This window comes from Amia ocellicauda, chromosome 14, assembly GCF_036373705.1.
Source record: "Amia ocellicauda isolate fAmiCal2 chromosome 14, fAmiCal2.hap1, whole genome shotgun sequence".
Taxonomy (NCBI): domain Eukaryota; kingdom Metazoa; phylum Chordata; class Actinopteri; order Amiiformes; family Amiidae; genus Amia; species Amia ocellicauda.
The window spans coordinates 14,701,216-14,721,368 of NC_089863.1; the positions used below are offsets into that span (position 1 = coordinate 14,701,216).

Sequence of the window (20,153 nt, forward strand, 5' to 3'; positions counted from 1 at the left end):
TATCATAGGGATTGAAGTAAGAACTCAGTACAAAGGTCAAGTCACGATGAGTATGGGGAAAAAATGCATTTCTGTACTTTTTTTGCTGTGTGTGTGTGTGTCTGTGTGTGTGTGTGTGTGTGTGTGTTTGTGTGTGTTTGTTTGTGTCAGGGGGAGGGAGGTAATATCTGATTGTGGGTGTTTTAGTGGGCATCTCCCAATGCCAGTGCATCCCTCTCAGATCTACATAAAGCATGTTGTCTCCAGTGGAGTCCAGTCGGGTGAGGAAGAGTCAATCCTCTGTGACCAGTGAGCTGCCATAGTTGTTGAGAGTCAGTGCTCTGTGTCCATTGTGAATCCAGGAGGGTCAAGATGCTTTTCCTGCAGCTGCTGTTCTCAGTCCTGCTACTGAACACCTGCGAAGGTAAGACAAGAAATCCAATGAAATCAAACACAATCAACTCTGTCACTCCTCTGTCCTTCCCGCTCTCTTTCTCAGACTCATGTCCAGTCTGTAATCCACCATGTCTCTCTCTATCTATCATATTCTCGCTCAGGCTCAGTGCAGCACAAATGCACTGTAGAGCTCATTTCAGTCAAATGTTGGGTGCATTAAACTGCCATCTCCTTCTCTGACTCTATGGTTGTCTATCGATCTATTCTTCCCTCTATCTCGCTCACTCTCTTTCTCTCTCTCTAACACTCAGTGCAGTGTGAATGGATTTTGTCTGCATTAAACATCTACCCATTGACCTCCCTCTTCTCTCTCATCCCGTCACTCTCCCTTTGTCTCTCCATCTCTCTCTCTCTGCAGTGTCCAGCAGTCCTCTCTTTGGGACTTTCATAGATGGGTCGAATCTTGATTATAAAACCCATTGGACGTGGCTTGTGGGAGTGGACGTCATCACAGGAAGCAGTGGGACAATCTATCCGGGCATTCTGGTTGGAGCAAAGTGGGTTTTGACAGCCCAGCACATCTTCAATGGGTAAGTGTGTATCCCCTACCCTACTGGACATGAACGGAGATCAACCAGTCTGGTTACAAAGTGGCCCAATAGGATAGAAACCCTAGAACTCCACCTGTACTGCCAGTAACTGTGTCGTCACAGCTATTTGCTGTTGTTTCCAAGACTAGTACCAATGTAGAAAGTATAGAAGGAAAAGTGGAACAATATAGTATAGCACAGGAACTCAATGTGGTGCAATACCAGCTATGCACCGTTACTTGCTCCCCCCCGAAACTCTCGCTATTCCTTAAACGTTGGTTTAAGGTGGAGGAGATCACTGATTGGACTGGCCGTGGATTGTAGAGCCTGCAAACAACTACTGTCCTATCCTTGCAGAGTGCTTTTATAGTTAGAAAGGCAAACGATTCACATTAGGAACAGCAATTATTGGGTTTCAGAACTGAGTAAATACTAATGTCCATTTAGCACCTAATCTCTGCCAACTAATTGAAACTTGCAATCATGGAAAACATGAGATTATAAATTAATTTTCTTTTTTCTTTTCAATAATATTCCACTTACGATATGCATCTGGATCAGAATACTAGTGACCATACAATTGCTGCTGTATTGTGCTTATTTCTATGTTTTTTTTCATTGTCCACAGGGCTAGCATCAGCCGCAGCAGAGTCTGGGGGGGGGACAAAGACCTTAGGGAAAGCAATGTGTCGAATATCAGACACGTCTACAGGCACAGCTATGACTTGGCACTGGTTGAGCTGGTGACTCCCCTCAACTTGGTTCCCATCACTTTGCCCTATCCTAGATACATGCCTCCATCTAACGCACGGTGCTTCGTCGCTGCCTGGAAATTTCTCCACAGATTAAGTAAGGAAGTACAGGTCGACAACACACACAACACCTGAACAAACTTTGCTGATTTGCCCCTGTTCATTTCTTCTGTCCCTATTAACCAAGCTGACCAACACCCAAGGCAGTGAACCCTATGAGTCTGGTGGCAATCTTGTAGACTCCATTTGTAGCAATGGTGTCAAAATGCTGAGTGAGAAAATACACTCCAGAGGACACAACATAGACAAATTACCAGCTTTAAAAAGAATGAAAACTGATATTTAAGAAGGAGAAATAGACTGTATGATACGAGCAATAAAAACTAATAGGAGAATTGTATTTCCTGGAGTGAAGAAAGAAAGAGTGAACTGAATAATCTCTTATGCACATTTATTCTTTCAAAGTCACAATTCTTGCTATGGCCGCAACACCGGTTTTATATTGGTTTCCAGTAGTAGGAACATTTCACTGAACTTTTTTACATTGTACTTCAAAGAAGCCACACTTTCCGAGAGTTCACATGTTTATGTATATTGTATGTCATTTCATATTATGATATTCCCATGGTGCAATGGAGTAGATCTTATTCTGTTGTCGTTTTTGTCCCTGTCAGACAAATGGCATCCAGTGAGTGCGGACATTGAAGTCACGAGTTGTGGCAGACATTACCCACATCGATTCGACACATTCTGTGCTATCGGCACGAGCAGTACAACTAGAATCTGCCAGGTAATCAGGGAACTCAGCCCTTTCTAATGTGATTATTCTAAATTTGGGTAAACAAGGTAGGGATCCATTTTAAAGGACTTTTAAAGGCCTGTCAAAGTAGGAAGTAGTTGTCTGTTAAAATCGTAAACATTGAATTTGTAATTAATTAATTAATTGTTAATTAAAATGATGGCTATTCCTCATACATAAGTTCATATTTCCATTGTTGAGCCATTTACTTCCAGACAGATGATTGAGAGACAGTTGATGCAGCTTGGGAAGCTCTTTTCAGGGATGAAATACAGAAAGTGCCCTCCAGACCAAGCACATTCTGTAGCTTTTCAATGGACATGAAGATAGTGATTATACTGTTTTTACCACACAGACACGATGAAGTGTTTGTGATGAATGAGGTTGAGATGGACATATAATGATTAGCAGCCCTGCAAGGGAGAGGATGGGCTGCCGGTGGAGTTTCATAAGGCAATGCAGGCAGTGCTAGGTACAGACATGCTTGGTGTGTGTGTGGAGTTGGTGCAGGATGGTGAACTGCCTTTGATCTGCTGGAGAGCAGTCATTATGCTGCTTGTGAAAAGTTATATTTTCAATTGGAGCCTGGAATTGGAGACATAGAGGACTACAGTGCTGCTGGGGCAATGGGGGCAGGCATCCTCAAGGTTTGCCGTCTGGGTGGCAGTGGAGCAGCAGAGCGTTGCATTGCCTGGGGTTATCCTGGCAGAGAGAAGGCAGAGCAGAAGAACTGGAAGAGCTTAGAAGAACAGGTAGAGGAGAGGCGGGGGTGCTGGCTCCTGTACAGATGGAGGGTGCTGGTAATCAATGTTGTGTATGTGTAGAAATACAGTGACCATGTCTTTTGTGAGGAATTGACTGCGTTCAAAACCAATGTGGCTTTGCGAAGCACTGTAGATGGTACACGATGACATGAAGTCCAGTGTGGAGCAGTGTGTGAAGTTGTGGTGCACTGATGATGTGGTTTGTCATGTTGGGGATGAGGGAGTGGTGTTGAACATATAAAGAATGTGATGTGATGACAATTATAGTTTTAAGGTAATTGGATTAGTCATGTATTCTAACATTTATCTCTATCCCCCCTCATATTCTCTCTCTCTCTCTCTCTATCTCTCTCTCTGCAGGGTGACTCGGGTGGCCCTATGTTCTGCTATGTTGGGGACAGGTACATCCTGTATGGGGTGGTGTCTGAGGGTCAGGGAGATTGCAACAGAAAAGTGTCTGTGCCAACCCTGTTCAGTAAAGTCTCCCAAGAGGTTAACTGGATCAGGAGTATGGTGCAATATCTCGCCTGAAGCCTGGGTGGAGGGTGGACAGCGTCTCCTGTTATCCTGCCTAGCTCACTGCACTGCTCTGCTTACAAGCCTGAAGAACCCAATGTGATTTATATATGAAGCTGTCTTCCACACATTGATCTGGGTTGAGTATGCCTTTGTGTGCCATGTATGTATCATTTGGGTTTGTAAGGGATAGTCACACCTAGAGAGGGAGAAAGAGAGGGGAAGAGGGGGAAGGAATTTTAGAGATTCCCTTCAGTATCTAAAATTTACAATAGGATGCGAGAGAAAGAGAAAGAAAAGATGATAGAAAAGCCCCAACAACAGTGCAGCAGAAAGTGAACCAGAGAGAGAGAGGGGGAAATGTATGATTTATTTTATATTGTTCTTTCTCTTTCTCTCTCCTTCTTCTCTCTGCCCCCTCCTCATTTCCCACCTCTCTCTCTTTCTGTCTGGTGTGAGTCTGCTCTTGGCTCTGCTCTGCTATGAGAGATCAGTTGTACTGTGTCTCTGCTGAACAGCTCAATAAAACTGCAAAGCATTCAAACACCTGGTCTGGGACTGTATTTCTGTACTGATCCATTAACTTACTCACTGACTGACTGGCAAAGAGTGTGCATTGTGCACAGTAAGGCCTGAATGTTAGATGTGAAGATCACAAAAACATTTAAGCAGCCTTACTGTTGGAACTAGAGGACCCAGCTGGGAAGAAAATTTGGTAACATTTTAAGAGTCCATTATAAACAATCTATTAAGATGTTAATAATTAGGTTATTAATTGTTAAAAGATAATTATATTTTACATTTTGAATATATTATTAGACATATGTATTTAAATGTTTTTGTTATAATATATTTAATAACATACCTGAATAAGCAAATAAAATCACACAGAGAGTACCGTGCAAAAGTATTAGGCAGGTGTGAGAAAATGCTGTAGAATTAGAATGGTTTCAAAAATAGACATGCTAATAGAATATATTTATCAATTAACTGAATGCAAAGTGATTGAACAGATTTAAAATCAAAATCATATCAATATTTTGTGTGACCACCCTTTGCCTTCAAAACCCCCCAAAATCTTTTTTAATTCCAGCTGTATGGCAACAAAATATGAAAAATTCCAAGGGGGTGAATATATTTGGAAGGCACTGTATATTATATACAGATGTTGACAAGTTAAAGGAAAAACCAACATAAAGTGTCTCAGTAAGTGTTGGGCACCATGAGCCCCAAGAACAGCTTCAATGCTCTTGGCACAGATTCTAGATTATATGGACTCTACTGGAGGGATGAACACCATTCTTCCAAAAGATATTCCCTCATCTGGTATTTTGATGATTGTGGTGGAGAGCGCTGTCTAACATGTTGGTCCAAAATGTCCCATAGGTGTTCAATTGGGTTGAGATCTGGTGACTGCAAAGGTCATAGCATATGATTCACATCATTTTAATACTCATCAAACCATTCAGTGACAATTCATGCCCTGTGGATGGGGCATCCTGGAAAAGACCACTCCCATAAGGTTAGAAATGTTTCACCATAGGATAAAGGTGCTCACTCAGAACCACCACTGAACTCTCAAATGTGCATTTGTCTTAGTAAAGAGGGGTTTATGCACTGCAGCCCTACTATAATATCCCTCTCTGTGTGTAGTTTTCGACAGACTGTTCTTGCTGACATAGTCTGATCACGTCCTGCATTGACATTCTCAGTCATCTTGGAAAGAGTTGCCCTTCTGTGTCTCCTTACATATCGCAGTAATGCATGAGCATCAGGCTCATCGAATGTACACTTTCAACCACAATTTACAGACCAATTTACTAATGTCTTTCCATAGATCTAAATGCAGATGTAACTGTAGTCACTGTTCCTATTGAAACACTAGCCAGTTGAGCGTCTTTGTGACTGAAGCTCCTGCCATTCATGCCCCAATAATGACCCCTCTTTCAAAGTCACTTAGATCCTGTACTCTTGCCATCTTGATCCAAAATTGAGGTCAGCTGGGCCTGCTCAGCATTTGTATACATGTCACAGAACATGATAGGATGTTAATTTTTTAATTGTATCATGCAGTACACCTGTTTGGATTCATTTTCATTCATGGTCCTCCACTCATTTATTCAGCTTTTTCCTTTAATTTGTCACCTGTCTGTATGTGTACATATATGATTTGAGTTTGTATCATAAATTCATAAAGTCTTAATGGTTAGTAATATATATCAATCAGAAAGTTATTATATATAAAAACAAAAACATTTGCTACCACTAATGCTTTGAGTACATTGTGTCCCTATTCCCTAATGCAAATGTGGGAAAGAAAAAGCTCAGAGAATATACACAGAGATTAATCGTTCAGAAGCAAGTCTGGTCCTATTATCTGACACCGTGGTATTCAGAGATGTTAGGGTTTATTGCTAGAGGGAGTGTCATGAGGTCTGAAGATGGTATGACTGGTTTTCAATTTGGTTAACACTGGTTTTACTTCACAATTTCCACATCAAACCTTTTGGGTTGCTGTTGTCAAGTCTGAATTCAGGCATAAAACAAAACAATGTAAAAATTTCACAAACTGTGAAACAAGTCTCAACTTTTTTCCAGCATGCAAAGATGGTAAATTGTGCCACAAGTCCATTCTTTTATAACTGTTCAATAATTGTTGGAGTTGAGTTAGTTGATGCTCTTTTTGTGTGTGTTTCATTAACCCCAAGCCCATAAACTCCAAGGAAACCAAAAGAGGTCTAATCATCCAACAGCAGAAATGTTTGGCCCAAGCTCCCATCTGCTCACATCGATAGGTTGCGAATCGAACCCAGGTTATCTCAAAAAGGAAGCACTGCCCAAAGGGGAGGGGTTTCAGTACACTTCTGTTGGAACCCAATCAATACATCTCTATATCAAAGCTGCCATTGGCCCCTTTGCACGTCACTCAAAATAGGTCCCTTCCTACTTCCTGTTTGTGTAATAGGTGACGTCTGCGCAGGTTCATCCTCTCTGGCCGTTTCGCTGGCTGTGTCTGTGTGTTGCATTAGACATTAAATACTATGTATTTTGGCTGACTGACTTCACTAATACTGGTGTTTACCACCGTTTCGCTGCATCTCTGTCCCTACTGTGTGTCTTATTAATTATATTTATAGCTAATTTCAATTCTGTCTGTCACCCTCCAATCTTTGCTGGGCTCTGGAAGGGTGGCATTAATTAAACTTGACCCACAGATTCCACAGTACACAGAACTTCAGTGAAAAGTAAAAGCCTTTATTCCACTGTGTGGGGAAATGGAGCAATTCTCCTCAGGTCCACACTACACCAGCATTGGCCTTAAAAGGTAAACTCCAGGTAAAAGCAAATAAACAAAACAAACACTGGGTTTGTGAAAAAAGAAAACAGAAACTAGCTACTAACATGTAGCTTGGTCCAGCATTAAAAAGCTGACTTTGACCTTCTGCTCTTTCATGTCCTAAAACACACTCTCTATCTCTGCTCACTTCCTGCTTCCTTTATACCTTAAGCCCCACCCCCTAGTAATTCCTGGGCTTCCCTTAAATAACCAGGATGACAGGTTTCTGTAACCCCATTTCCACAACAAACCCACACAACCACCTGACTCCTCCCAATCCACCCCCCACAACACAATCCCAAGGTTAAATCAAAATACATATAAACAGGTAAGTATTTACAGAGATCTTTTATATTTAGTCCACTGTTATTGTCCTTGTTATCTGAATGTTAAATGTTTGGAAGATTGTGCATGTTATGTGAGCTCACATGTTAATGTATGTTCTTTCCCTTCTTTTCCCATGTCTGCATGCTGTGGTGGAATCCTTTTGAACAGGTTTCTTTGATGGTCCATAATGTCACCAGGTTCTGTCAGTCCATGTATAGGTCAGGAACATGGCTATTGCTCCTGATCATGTGATGTACCAGCATCACACTGTGCGTCCACACTCCGGAGCTTTTCAGTTTCGCTTCACAAATAGAGCATTTAAAAATAATAATCGTGTTTAGGGCTATCACGATTCATCGAGTAACTCGAACAATTTGATTACAAAAAATCCTCAATTACAATTTACTGCCTCGAGGCTTCATTCTACTAACCCTCAGAGCACTGAGCTGACAGTGCCCCTCGACATGTCAGGACTAGTGCGCTCTCACACAAATCACAGCACTTAACACAGCAACCTAACTTTACATGCATAATTATAATGATCATCCATCCATCCATTTTCAAAGCAGTACAATTTCCAAAACATCCCTCATTTGACTCCATTAAATGTGATCTCATTTAGTGATCATTTTTAGCGCATCACAATTTTTCCCATCTAATAAGGCTGACAGGTTATTTTATTTTTTACCAAAACAAAAAATCTGTTTCTTTTAAAAGCTTTTTGACTGGTTAACATTAGAAGCACCAACATTTCGAACTACCTTCAAGTGCCAAAGCCGGTCATTGTAACCGATATCTCTTTAACAGCTATGATATGACAATCAAAGGCAAACCATCTTATAAAAGTTTTATTCATGAACTTCAAATCCAACATTTACATAGCACAAATGTAGTATTTATATTGAAATATGAATAAGGGTGTCTGCCAAGAAATAATAATAATAATAATAATAATAATAATAATAATAATAATAATAATAATAATAATAATAATAATAATAATAATAATGCTATAAATAACAACGCACTGTTTTAAAAATGCACACACTGCAGTCAAAACATGAATAGCTATATAGCCTACAATAAGCAAAAAGCTCAAAAATGGCATACAATAAGAGAATAAGTGTAAACGTAACAAGTGGAACAAGTATTGGAATAATGCTCAAAAGCCATATTCTATAGTTCAAAAATATCTATTGCATTTATCAAATCATAATTGTACACTAAAATAAACATTTTCAACACTGTGTAAACACTGTGTAAACTTTGTTTTCAACATACACTGCTTTTACTCACTGTAGCTTTGTATTTCAAGAAGCAATTTACTATATATATAACCTGCATACCTGACAGCTTGTACAGTCCACACAGGACACGTTTCTGCACTTTTACTGAACACTTTTACTCAACGAATATATAGCATCGCAATAAATGCTCCTCCTCTGATAATGTCCGTGAATCATTATTTCGGTGGATGTGCTGTGTTATTGCACTCTGTACTGTGCAGTAGCATCGCGTATTGATCAGTAGGGTAAAAGTAGGTTTCACTCGCAGTTTTTTCACAGCACTGGCACAAACCCACGAATGATCTGTCATTGCCAGTGTCACTAATGCCCCTGAATCAGTCGTGTTCATATACACGGCATGTCCAAAATGCACTTGTATTACTATAGTGCCATACATTATTAAATTAATTGTCATTTAACAGTCACTCGTATCCAGGGTGACTTAGATTTGTACCCATTTATACAGCTAGGAATTTTTACTGGAGCAATCTAAGTGAAGTACCTTGCTCAAGGGTACCATCCAGGATTAGAACCCACAACCGTCCAGTCATGAGTCCAGAGCCCTTAACCACTACTCCTCTGTGCTGCCCTAAATATCTGTTTGCTTGCTGTGTTGTTTTTTTGGCCACAGGCCTTTTTCCTCCACAGCAGCAGTGCTAGCAGCAGCAGTAAAATCCGAGGCCCGGCCGCCCGGCCTGAGCCTCGGTGTGTCGTAAGAGATCTCGCCTGAATGAGGTGCTCCTCCGCCGGCTTGCTGGCGCCCGCGCTGCATGCTACTGGTAACATGTGTGTAACACCCCGCTCCTCCCCCTCTCACCCTCAATGCTGTGATTTTTGTGGCCACCAAACCTTGCCCTCCTGGTGTGGGGAGGTCCCTTGCCCCGTGTGCCTGGGTACTGGCAACAGGTGCAATACGACTATGGCCCAATCCTGCACAGAACGCCTCCACAATCGCCACCATGTCCAGTGATCCCCCACACCAGTGAGTGACAGTAGGGAGCCCCGGGCACTACCACTTGTTGCGACAACTGCACCTGCTGCATCACGGCTGTGCTTGCCCCCGCACAGGCAGCAGAGCGACAAAGTCGAAAGATGATTGGAGCAGTGCCTATGGGCCCCCTCCACCTCTACCTTGTGCCCGCTGGCCCCCTCCCCGCTGCAGCGTTGGTATTGGCACTGTCTCAGCTAATGGGCAGTGAGATATGTCCATTCTTGCCCTGAATAGCAGATGGTTGGAGCCCACACGGGCCTTCCACATCAACGTTCTGGAGTTACAAACAGTACTCCTTGGACTGTGTTATTTTCTGGCAGTGCTATGGGACAGACATGTGCTGGTCCGGACAGACAACACAGTGGTGGTTGCCTATATCGGCAGGAAAGGAGGTCTCCAGTCCTGCAGACTGTACTGTCTAGCATGCCATCTAGCATGTGCTTCTGTGGGCACAGCGCTGACTCTGTTCCATCAGAGCAGTTCAACTCCCTGGCCTATCCAACATGGTGGCAGACCTCCTCTCTTGGGGCCCCCCGGCATCCCAGCCCCCCGGTTTCAGAATGGTGTCTCCACCCACTTGTGATCCAGCAACTGTGGAGCCAAGTCGGCAGAGCAGAAATGTTCACCTACTGCCCACTATGGATATCTGTCCAAGACCACTCAGGAACCCTTGGGATCTATGCGGTAGCCCATGCATGGCCGCACTGTCTCCTCTATGCGTTCCCACTCTTCCCCCTTTTTCTGGTGGTCCTGGAGAAGATCAGGAGAGAAAAAGTGACAGTTCTGCTGATAGCCGCATGGTGGCCTCCATGGAGAGCCTTGGCAGCTCCCAGTGAGAGCGGACTTGTTGTCCCAGGTGCAGGGCACGCTTCGGCACCCAAATCCCGGCTTCTTCCAGCTCTAGGCTTGGCCCCTGAGTGGGAGCGTTTGATTGCCTGGGGTCTGTCAGATGCGGTAGTAACCACTATTCAGTTGGCGAGAGTTCCCTCTACGAGGTCCCAGTATTCCTACCGCTGGCGGACGTTTAGCACCTGTTGCCAAGATGGCAGTAAAGACCCAATTTATTGCCCCATCGGGGTCATATCATCGGGGTCTCATTTCCTGGCTGTGCAGTTTTTAAAGGGATCTCGATGGCTGTGGCCTCCTCGCACCCCTTCACTGCCCGCATGGTGTCTTGATGTAGTGCTGGATCCACATTCCCAAGGCCCATTTGAGCCACTGAACTCAGCTAAGCTGAAGCTGGTGTTACTTAAGACTGTGTTTTTGCTGGCAATCACGTCTGCAAAACACTTGAGCGAGTTACATGCACTGTTTCGTACACCGATCGTGTGTCCGTTTTGTGGGGGATGGCTCCAGGATCATGCTATGGCCTAACCCTGCGTTCCTCTTTTACCTTTTTAGTGTAACCAGCCCCAGGGGTCTACTGCCACAATAATCCGAGGAGGGCGCACAAGTTGCTTGATTGCCAGTAGATTACAGCCTCGCTCCTAGCTGCACTAGTAGAGCAGCCGGTCTTGCTATTGTAAGCGGAGGGCTTAAGAGATGACCCCTGTAGCCCCGCTGTGTATATGCTGATTGCAGACAGTTCCCGGTAAGAGCGTGACTATGATCTCAATCCTGGGCGGCCCAGGTGTGGCCCTACGGGGCCCCTGAGGTTACTGTCTGGAGTTGTGTTGCTGAGGGGCAGGCTCCCTTGCGATGGTTTTGTTATACAGTAACCCCTCCCCCTTGGGCAGTGCTTCCAACTTGAAAGATAACGATAGGTTGTGAATGCAACCCCGGTTATCTGAATAAGGAAGCACTGCCCAAGGGTTGCAAGGTCGCGCAGGAGTCCTGGCTCTCGGCAAAAGAGGACAAACCTGCACTGACGTCACGTTTTGTATAACAGGAAGTAAAATGGACCTGTTTGACTGACGTGCAGAAGGGGCTACTGGCATCTTTGGTAGAGTAACGTTTTCGATTGGGTTCCTACGGAAGTGTGCAGAAACACCCATCCTTGGGCAGTGCTACATTTTTTAGAAAATCAGGGTTGCATTCACAACCTATCATTTTTAATTGTTGTGACATCCTTTCTCTGAGCAATATTTTGATTCTTTAATATTTTGAGGCGTTTTTGATGTTCACATTATTTTCAGTGGTTTCCACCAGTGTTAGTGTTAAATTATCTACATCAGCATTAATACACTTCCTTATGGTTTTGCACAGATCAATGTGATTAATGTTTGATTTGGGGTCTTGTCTGTGCCCCATTGCCCACTAGATGGCGAGAACGTTGACCTGAGATGAAGCATTATAAAGGTTGGTACAAAATCAAAGAATTATATATAAATGATTGTATTATTATACAATATTATTATATTATATTGTATTACTGAGGATCCAAATTAGCCTTTAAAAGTGTCCAGGCTAAAATGCATTCATGTTAATAAAATAATAATAATAATAATAATAATAATAATAATAATAATAATAATAATAATAATAATAATAATAATAATAATACATAGGACTGAGGTATGTTTAATCATTTTTATGATATTGTATTAATGATCTTGATATATAAATGTTTTAACAGCTGTAATCATTCTGAAAAGGAAAACATTATTATTATTATTATTATTAAAGTTTTATTAATTTAGTGTACCAATCTTTAAACATCGAGAAGGAATATGAGTCTTGATAACCTTTTTCTTCTCCTTTATCCTCTTCTTTTTCTTTGTCTTTGTTATTTTCTTCGACATCTTCATAATAATAATATAAGTATTTATGGCAGGCAGATTTATATATATATATATATATATATATATATATATATATATATATATATAATGCAAGGTTTACTTGCATAATACATCGACAATACTATAGTTTCAAGATGCTACAATATAACTCAGATGCTTCTGTGAGAATACAGAGAGAGCACTCTGTAAACCAATAAACCAACAATCCAACACTTACACAAAAGAGCAGAGAGTAAGGGATAATATCCAGGGAAAGGGTTGTGGAAGAGACACTGAAATTGATCATTTTAATATGTCTTGGAAGCTTTACTTAACATCAGTATATCAGGCAGTGTTGAGGGATCTCCAGAAACCCAGCGGACCTTTTGGAACAAAAACCTGAATACCCTTGAACAGCCTCACAACAACCTGAGCTCCCCTTCATTTAACCAGTAACTTTACTGGCTTATTTAATCAGCTGATCAATGAATTAAGATATTTTATATATATTAGTTATGTTTAAACTGTAGGCTTTATTAAAAACACAGTAGAATAGTCAGCACATTAAGATGGGCTATTGTAATGGTGAGTAGAAAGCTGCAGTATTGTATGGTTATATCATATCATATGAGTTACATATTTGTGTTATAATAAGGGACTTGAGATACTTATCTGATGAAAGGGGGCTTTAGTAATGGCAGAGTACAAGAGTTTAGTTATAATTTGTTTTCAGTAGGATGTTTTGTGAAAGACACAGTAGAATGGTCCTTTTACATTAGAATATTAAATAAAGACATTCTAGATATAGCCTATAGATATGTCATTGACACATATACAGTTGTATTGGTATATTGCAAAAATAGACAACTGTATTGCAATGATAAGCTTTAAAAAGTTCTCCCCGGGCAGGAACTCAAACACTTATCTCTGTTCTCATTGGGCAAGACACTAATCTGATGAAGGCAAAACACCTTGTGCAATGTGACAGAATAAAATACAATGAAATACAATACATTGTAATTAAATGATATAAAAGGAACCACACCTGTTTAATTATCAATGCTTTCAATTCTAAGAAGTCAGAACCCCCAGCAAACACATACCTGAAGCAGGAAGGTAATAATGGCCCAGATAGGAAGAAATTCATCCACATCGGTTATAATAACACAGATAAAGAACAAGAAGAGAGTAAAAAGGATTTTATTACCCACAATAGAAGAGTTCAATAGTCATGTTTCTTATTTGGTCATTTTTACTTAATTAGGACTACAGCTGTATGGTGCATCTTTTTGTAATTTTTGTTTTATGGTTCTTGCTTTATGTGAATATATATTTCTGACAGACAACCTGGGTAAAACAATATAGTATAATTATTTGACAACAACAACAACAACAACATGGCAAACATGTTTAACATTGAAATTACATTGTATTAATAAAGCCTTATAAATGCACTATTACAATGTAGTAATAAACATGCTACTCCACAAGGTGGAAAACTCAATTATAGGGGGTGTAGGGAAAGTGAAGTAGAACAGTCATGTCAGAATATGGGTCTGTAGCAGCAATGAAACGAAAGTTTGCAATAGTCCCAGTAGTGATTACAGTAAGAAACAGCACAGTAATTCTGCTGATAGTCCCTTTACTCATTTAATGTAAGATTTCTTATGAAGACAAAAGCACTTATTTCCTAACCACAGTAACTATAGTTGGTCAAGACATGCATCTTATGATGCCCAGAAGAATTGTGCACCAGAGCCATAAACACACACACACACTCCCACACCCAATGTCAATGAAAGGACGGAATAAAGGTGGCCAGCACAAACACTAATTATAATATGCTAATTATAATAATAATACAAATGAGAATAGCAACAACAACAGCAGCAGCAGCTATCTGCAGTGATCTGCATGTTACAATAGGGGAGCTATAGTAAATGTACAGCATAATAGTCTAGTTACAGTAGGATGTGATAGAATGACAATAGTTAATCTTGCATATAAGAATGGCAATAGCCTAAATTATAGTAGACATTTTGAAAAAAAGACCATACTTAGTAAGAGTACACTACAATACAGAGGACTGTAGACAATTAGACTCACGATCATGTTAAAATAGTGGGTAACATGAAATCTAAGAGTTAGCCATGGTACCATAGGGATTAAAGTATGAACTTAGTACAAAGGTCAAGTCACGATGAGTGTGGGGAAAAAATGCATTTTTGTAGCTGTTTGTGTGTGTCAGGGGAGGGAGGTAATTTCTGATTGTGGGTGTTTAATTGGGCATCTCCCAGTGCATCCCTCTCAGATCTATATAAAGCATGTTGTCTCCAGTGGGTCCAGTAGAGTGAGAAGAGTCAATCCTCTGTGTCCAGTGAGCTGCAGTAGTTGTTGAGAGTCAGTTCTTAGTGTCCAGTGAGCTGCAGTAGTTGTTGAGAGTCGGTCCTCAGTGTCCAGTGAGCTGCAGTAGTTGTTGAGAGTCAGTCCTCAGTGTCCAGTGAGCTGCAGTAGTTGTTGAGAGCCAGTCCTCAGTGTCCAGTAAGCTGCAGTAGTTGTTGAGAGTCAGTACTCTGTGTCCAGTGATAATCCAGGAGGGTCAAGATGCTTTTCCTGAGGCTGCTATTCATCATCCTGCTGCTGAACACCTGTGACATTAAGACACAATCAACTCTGTCACTCCTCTGACTTTCTCCCTCTCTTTCTCAGACTCATGTCCAGTCTGTAATCCACCATGTCTCTCTCTATTTATCCTATTCTCTTTCAGGCTCAGTGCAGCACAAATGTACTGTAGAGCTCATTTCAGTCAAATGCTGGGTGCAATAAACTGCCATCTCCATCTCTGTCTCTATGTTTGTCTATCGATCTATTCCTCCCTCTCTTTCTCTCTCTCATTCTCTCACTAACACTCAGTGCAGTGTGAATGTAGTTTGTGTGTCTGTTTTAAACATCTACCCCTTGACCTCCCTCTTCTTCTCTCAGCCGTGAGTCCACAGCCTGTTTGTGAGGGAGCGACAACACAGCTGCGGCACATGAGCACCCAATCAGTGTGCGTCAGCAGCAGCCGTGCCGTGACAGACAGCAGCTTGTCACACACCCCCCCTAGAAAAGGACCGCCCGAAGGGGCGCCCTAGGAGGTATTAGCAGAGTGTCTCCACAGCCCACTTGATGGTGAAACACTCCTTCTTGAATACTTATGTTCCTGGGGCGATAAATAAATAAACGATTGGGTGTTCCTGACCTCCAAAATTCTGGGAAAGGACCGCGCCCACTCCAACCTCTGAGGCATCGGTCTGTAGGATAAAGGGGAGTGAGAATTCAGGGCATATCAACACAGATTGTTGGCAGAGGCGGTCCTTAATAGCCTGGAAAGCCACTTGACACTGCACCGTCTACTGGACCATATCTGGAGCATCTTTTCTTGTCACTTCGGTCAGGGGGTAAGCCAGCGTGGCAAAGTCAGGTAGAAACCGGCGAAAATTCCCGGCAAACCCCAAAAACTGCCGAACTTCCTTTTTGGAAGGTGATAGGAGGTGATAGTGGTTACCTTGTCAACGATTGGCTGTACCTGTTCCCCCCTTAAGAGGTACTCCAGATACTTGGTCTCCCTCCACCCAATTGCGCACTTGCCTGGGTTTGCCGTGAGCCTCGCCTGCTGAAGGGACCGGAGCACAGCTGCGACCTGGACGAGGTGACTATACCAGTCCATACTGAAAATCACCACATTGTCCAAGTACACAGAGGTATATTGCTGGTGGGGCTGGAGCACACATTCCATCAGCCTTTGGAGAGTGGCTGGGGCTCCATGCAGTGCGAAAAGCATAGTGCAGAACTGGTACAAACCCAGAGGAGAGGAGAAAGCAGTTTTCTCTCAGCACGCTGGACTAAGGGGGATCTGCCAGTATCCCTTGGTTAAGTCCAGTGTCGTAAAAAGTGAGCAGCGCCCAGTCGGTCCAACAGATCATCCGCACAGAGCATCGGATAGGCATCAAACTTAGACACCGCGTTGAGCTCCCTATAATCAACACAGAATCTAGTGCTGCCATCAGGCTTCGGCACCAAGACTATAAGGCTACACCACTCCAACTGTGACTTCTCAATGACTCCCAGCTCCAACATCTTCTGCATTGAGGCATTGAGGCAGAAACTGACACTGGCTGCTCCTTTGGCTCTTGTACAGAGGGAGGGTTCTGGTAATCAATAATGTTGTGACATCAATGCTCTGACAGAGGTTAGTGTATGTGGAGAAATGCAGTGACTATGTCTTTTGTGAGGAATTGACTGTGTTCAAAATCAATGTTGCTGTACGAAGCACTGTAGGTGGTACACAATGACACGAGGTCCAGTGTGTGAAGTTGTGGTGCACTGATGATGTAGTTTGTCAGGTTGGGGATGACTGAGTGGTGCTGAACATATAAAGAATGTGATGCAGTAGACATTTATTGTTGTAAGGTATTTGGATTTGTCATGTATTCTAACATGTGACCCTCCAAGCCCTGTTCCTCCGAGCCCTGTTCCTCGGAGCCCTGTTCCTCCGACCACGTCTTTGCCCAGCCCTTGTTTGCCGGTACCTGACCCACGCCTGTCTGACCATCCCACGATCCAGCACTGCATTTGGGTCCCCTGTTCCCGAGCCCGCGAGGCTACCATGACAGAAGACTTAGCCAACATGGACCCAGCAGTTTGCCTCTTTGAGACACACCAGGGAAACCGTCCCGTCAAGGCATATGTGGAGGACTTTTGCACTCTGGCTGCAGAGGTGGACTTTAACGAGGTTTGCCTAAAGGACCTTTTTTTGTCGGGGGCTGAGTGAGCCCATAGCCTTCTTGCTGCCGGCAGGTATATGTGACTGGACCCTGGTCACATATATTGTTGTGGCACTGCGGTTGTGTGGCTCGGCCTTTACATTTGGTAAACTACATTAATTCATTATTACAAGAAGGGTGTTGCAAATATGAATGTGATGTGGATACGTGTGGTTATGTCTGTGTTTGTGTGTATCTGTGCCATGTGTGTTTGTCTAAGTGGGTTGCGGTGAGGGTATTTAATGCCACTATTGCACTTTATCAGTGTAGCGAGCTGCATGATACATCTGTGAAGTGAGACAGGGAGATCCTATCTATGCTCCTTCCTGTAGTGATCAGATTGTAACAGACACAAGTGGTCTCAAGTGCAGGAAGACATGCATGTCTCCAGAAACCCAACATGCATCAAGCACAGATGACCCAACTGATATGATCCCTTTTATCACCGTTATTTTTTTATTATGTCTATTCTTTATTATTATTTATTAGCATACATCCTAGTAGCAGGAATAGTAGTAGTAATAACATTATATAGTACTATCATTATTGTTAATATCAAATCCCTATTATTATGCCCATGTTCCTGTATTGCTGGGTACACAGCTCAATACAGCATTGGTGGCAACACAACAGCAGAGGGGGTTATAAGCACATAATTGTTGGTTGGGGGTTCTCTGTAAGACCAGTTCTTTCATATGATTTACAGGCAATCTGAACAACAGTTTAACTAGGAGTGAAGATGGAAAAGGAGAGTCTCCAAAGGAAGGGGATTGGAAAGGACCCTCGCTGTCCTCACCTACCATCCTCCTGGGAGACTTCAACATCCACCTCTCCAACCCTTCCCACTGTACCGGATTTCTTCCTCTCCTTCACTCCTTTAACTTCTCTCTCTCCCCATCTCCCCCCACTCACAGGGCTGGCCACCAGCTAGACCTCATCTTTCTCAAGAGGCTGCTCCCCTTCAACACTCTCCGTGACACCCATGGACATCTTGGACCACCACTTCATTTCCTTCAACCTTTCCCTTCCCTCCCTCCCCTCTCCACCCACTCCCTATGTCACCTTCCGCCGAAATCTCCGATCTGTCTCCCCCTCCACCCTTGCCTCCACTGCCCTCACTCTCTTGCCTTCCATTGATTGTTTTTCAAATCTATCTGTCAACTGTGCTACCTCCTCTTTGTTCTCCTACCTCACCTCCTCCCTTGACTCTCTCTGTACTCTCAGGTCTCATCCTGCCCGTCCCCCCCCTCCTCAGCCTTGGATCTCTGCTGTTCTCCGTGCAACCCAAACTAGTCTGCGTGCCGCCGAACAAAAGTGGAAAAGGACCAAACTCCCAGCTGCCCTTGAACTTTACCGCTCCCTACTGTCCACATTCTCGTCCTCTCTCACCTCAGCCAAGAAGTCTTACTTCCAATCTCTCTTCGAATCCACTATCAACAACCGTCGCAAACTCTTCTCCACCTTCTCCTCCCTCCTTGCTCCCCCTCCCCCTCCTCCCTCATCTCTCACTGCTGATGATTTCACCTCCTTCTTCTCCTCCAAGATTGCAGACATTTGCAGGCTCTTCAATACTCCACCCTCATCTCCCATCACACCGAAACCTCCCACTGACCAAGCTTCCTTTTCTTCATTCTCTCCTCTCTCAGATGCTGAAGTTTCTGCTCTCCTCCTACATCACAAACCCACAACATGCGACCTGGACCCTCTCCCTTCTTGTCTCTTCCAAGCAACAGCTCCTGATCTTCTACCCTTCGTCTCCTCCCTCCTCAACTCCTCACTCCTCTCTGGCTGTTTCCCCTCTGCATTTAAACAAGCTGCTGTCATCCCACGGCTCAAGAAACCAACCCTTAATGCCACCTCTCCTCAGAACTACCGCCCTGTCTCCCTACTTCCCTTCTTCTCCAAGACTCTCGAGCGGGCGGTCCACCGTCAGTTCTCGGACTTTCTGTCCCAACACTCACTCCTTGATCCTCTGCAATCCGGTTTCCGCAAAGCTCACTCCTCTGAAACGACTCTCCTGGATGTCACTGACTCCCTCAGCCGCGCTCGGGCAGCCTCCCTCTCCTCAGTCCTCATCCTCCTTGACCTCTCTGCGGCATTTGACACCGTCGATCACTCCATCCTCCACTGACCTTGGGTCTGGGACTGGTTCTCCTCCTACCTCAGTGACCGGTCCTACCAAGTGACATGGCGAGGCTCCTCATCCACCCCCCAACCTCTCCTCACAGGTGTTCCCCAAGGCTCTGTCCTGGCCCGCTCCTGTTCTCTCTCTACACTCGCTCCCTGGGCCCCCTCATCACATCCCATGGCTTCTCCTACCACTTCTATGCTGATGATGCCCAGATCTTCCTGTCTTCTCCCTCTTCTGACCCTCTCATCCCCTCATGCATCTCTTCCTGCTTGTCTGCCATTTCTGCCTGGATGCACTCGCACCACCTCAAGCTCAACCTCTCCAAATCAGATCTCCTCTTTTTCCCCCACTCTTCCTCACCTTCTGCTGACCTCTCCATCCCCATTCCCCTGGAATCCACCACACTCTCTCCTTCTTCTTCCACTAAAAATCTAGGAGTCACCCTCGATCCTGCACTCCCCTTCTCCCAGCACATCACCACGCTGACGCACACCTGCAGATTCTTCCTGAGCAACATACGCCGGATCCGCCCCTTCCTCACCGACTACTCAAATCAGCTACTCATCCAGTCACTGGTCCTCTCCCGCCTGGACTACTGAAATCCCTCCTGGCCGGCCTGCCTGCATCCACTACCCGCCACTCCAGCTCATCCAGAACTCTGCGGCTCGTCTGGTGTCTCTCTGCCCCGATTCGCACAAGCTACTCCACTGCTCCGCTCCCTCCACTGGCTCCCGATAGCGGCACGCATTCAGTTCAAGAC

The 20,153-nt window shown here is 43.7% G+C and overlaps 1 protein-coding gene across 1 annotated transcript; it reads left to right on the forward strand.

Annotated features, from left to right (window-relative positions):
* The first annotated feature begins 234 nt into the window (after positions 1-234).
* On the forward strand, positions 235-4,342 carry LOC136768829 (plasma kallikrein-like). The gene is made up of 5 exons (XM_066723211.1): positions 235-403; positions 794-965; positions 1,594-1,814; positions 2,392-2,507; positions 3,641-4,342. Exons 1-5 carry the CDS (start codon positions 352-354, stop codon positions 3,809-3,811), a joined length of 732 nt encoding a protein of 243 aa, XP_066579308.1. The 5' UTR covers positions 235-351; the 3' UTR covers positions 3,812-4,342.
* Positions 4,343-20,153: the final 15,811 nt, after the last annotated feature.

What these genes read in the sequence shown, in the direction of transcription:
- LOC136768829 (XM_066723211.1), top strand. Translation starts at nt 352, where the DNA reads ATGCTTTTCCTGCAGCTGCTGTTCTCAGTCCTGCTACTGAACACCTGC. An exon ending in GCCCAGCACATCTTCAATGG is followed by an intron (nt 966 to 1,593) that starts GTAAGTGTGTAT and finishes CATTGTCCACAG; the next exon opens with GGCTAGCATCAGCCGCAGCA. An exon ending in GAAATTTCTCCACAGATTAA is followed by an intron (nt 1,815 to 2,391) that starts GTAAGGAAGTAC and finishes TGTCCCTGTCAG; the next exon opens with ACAAATGGCATCCAGTGAGT.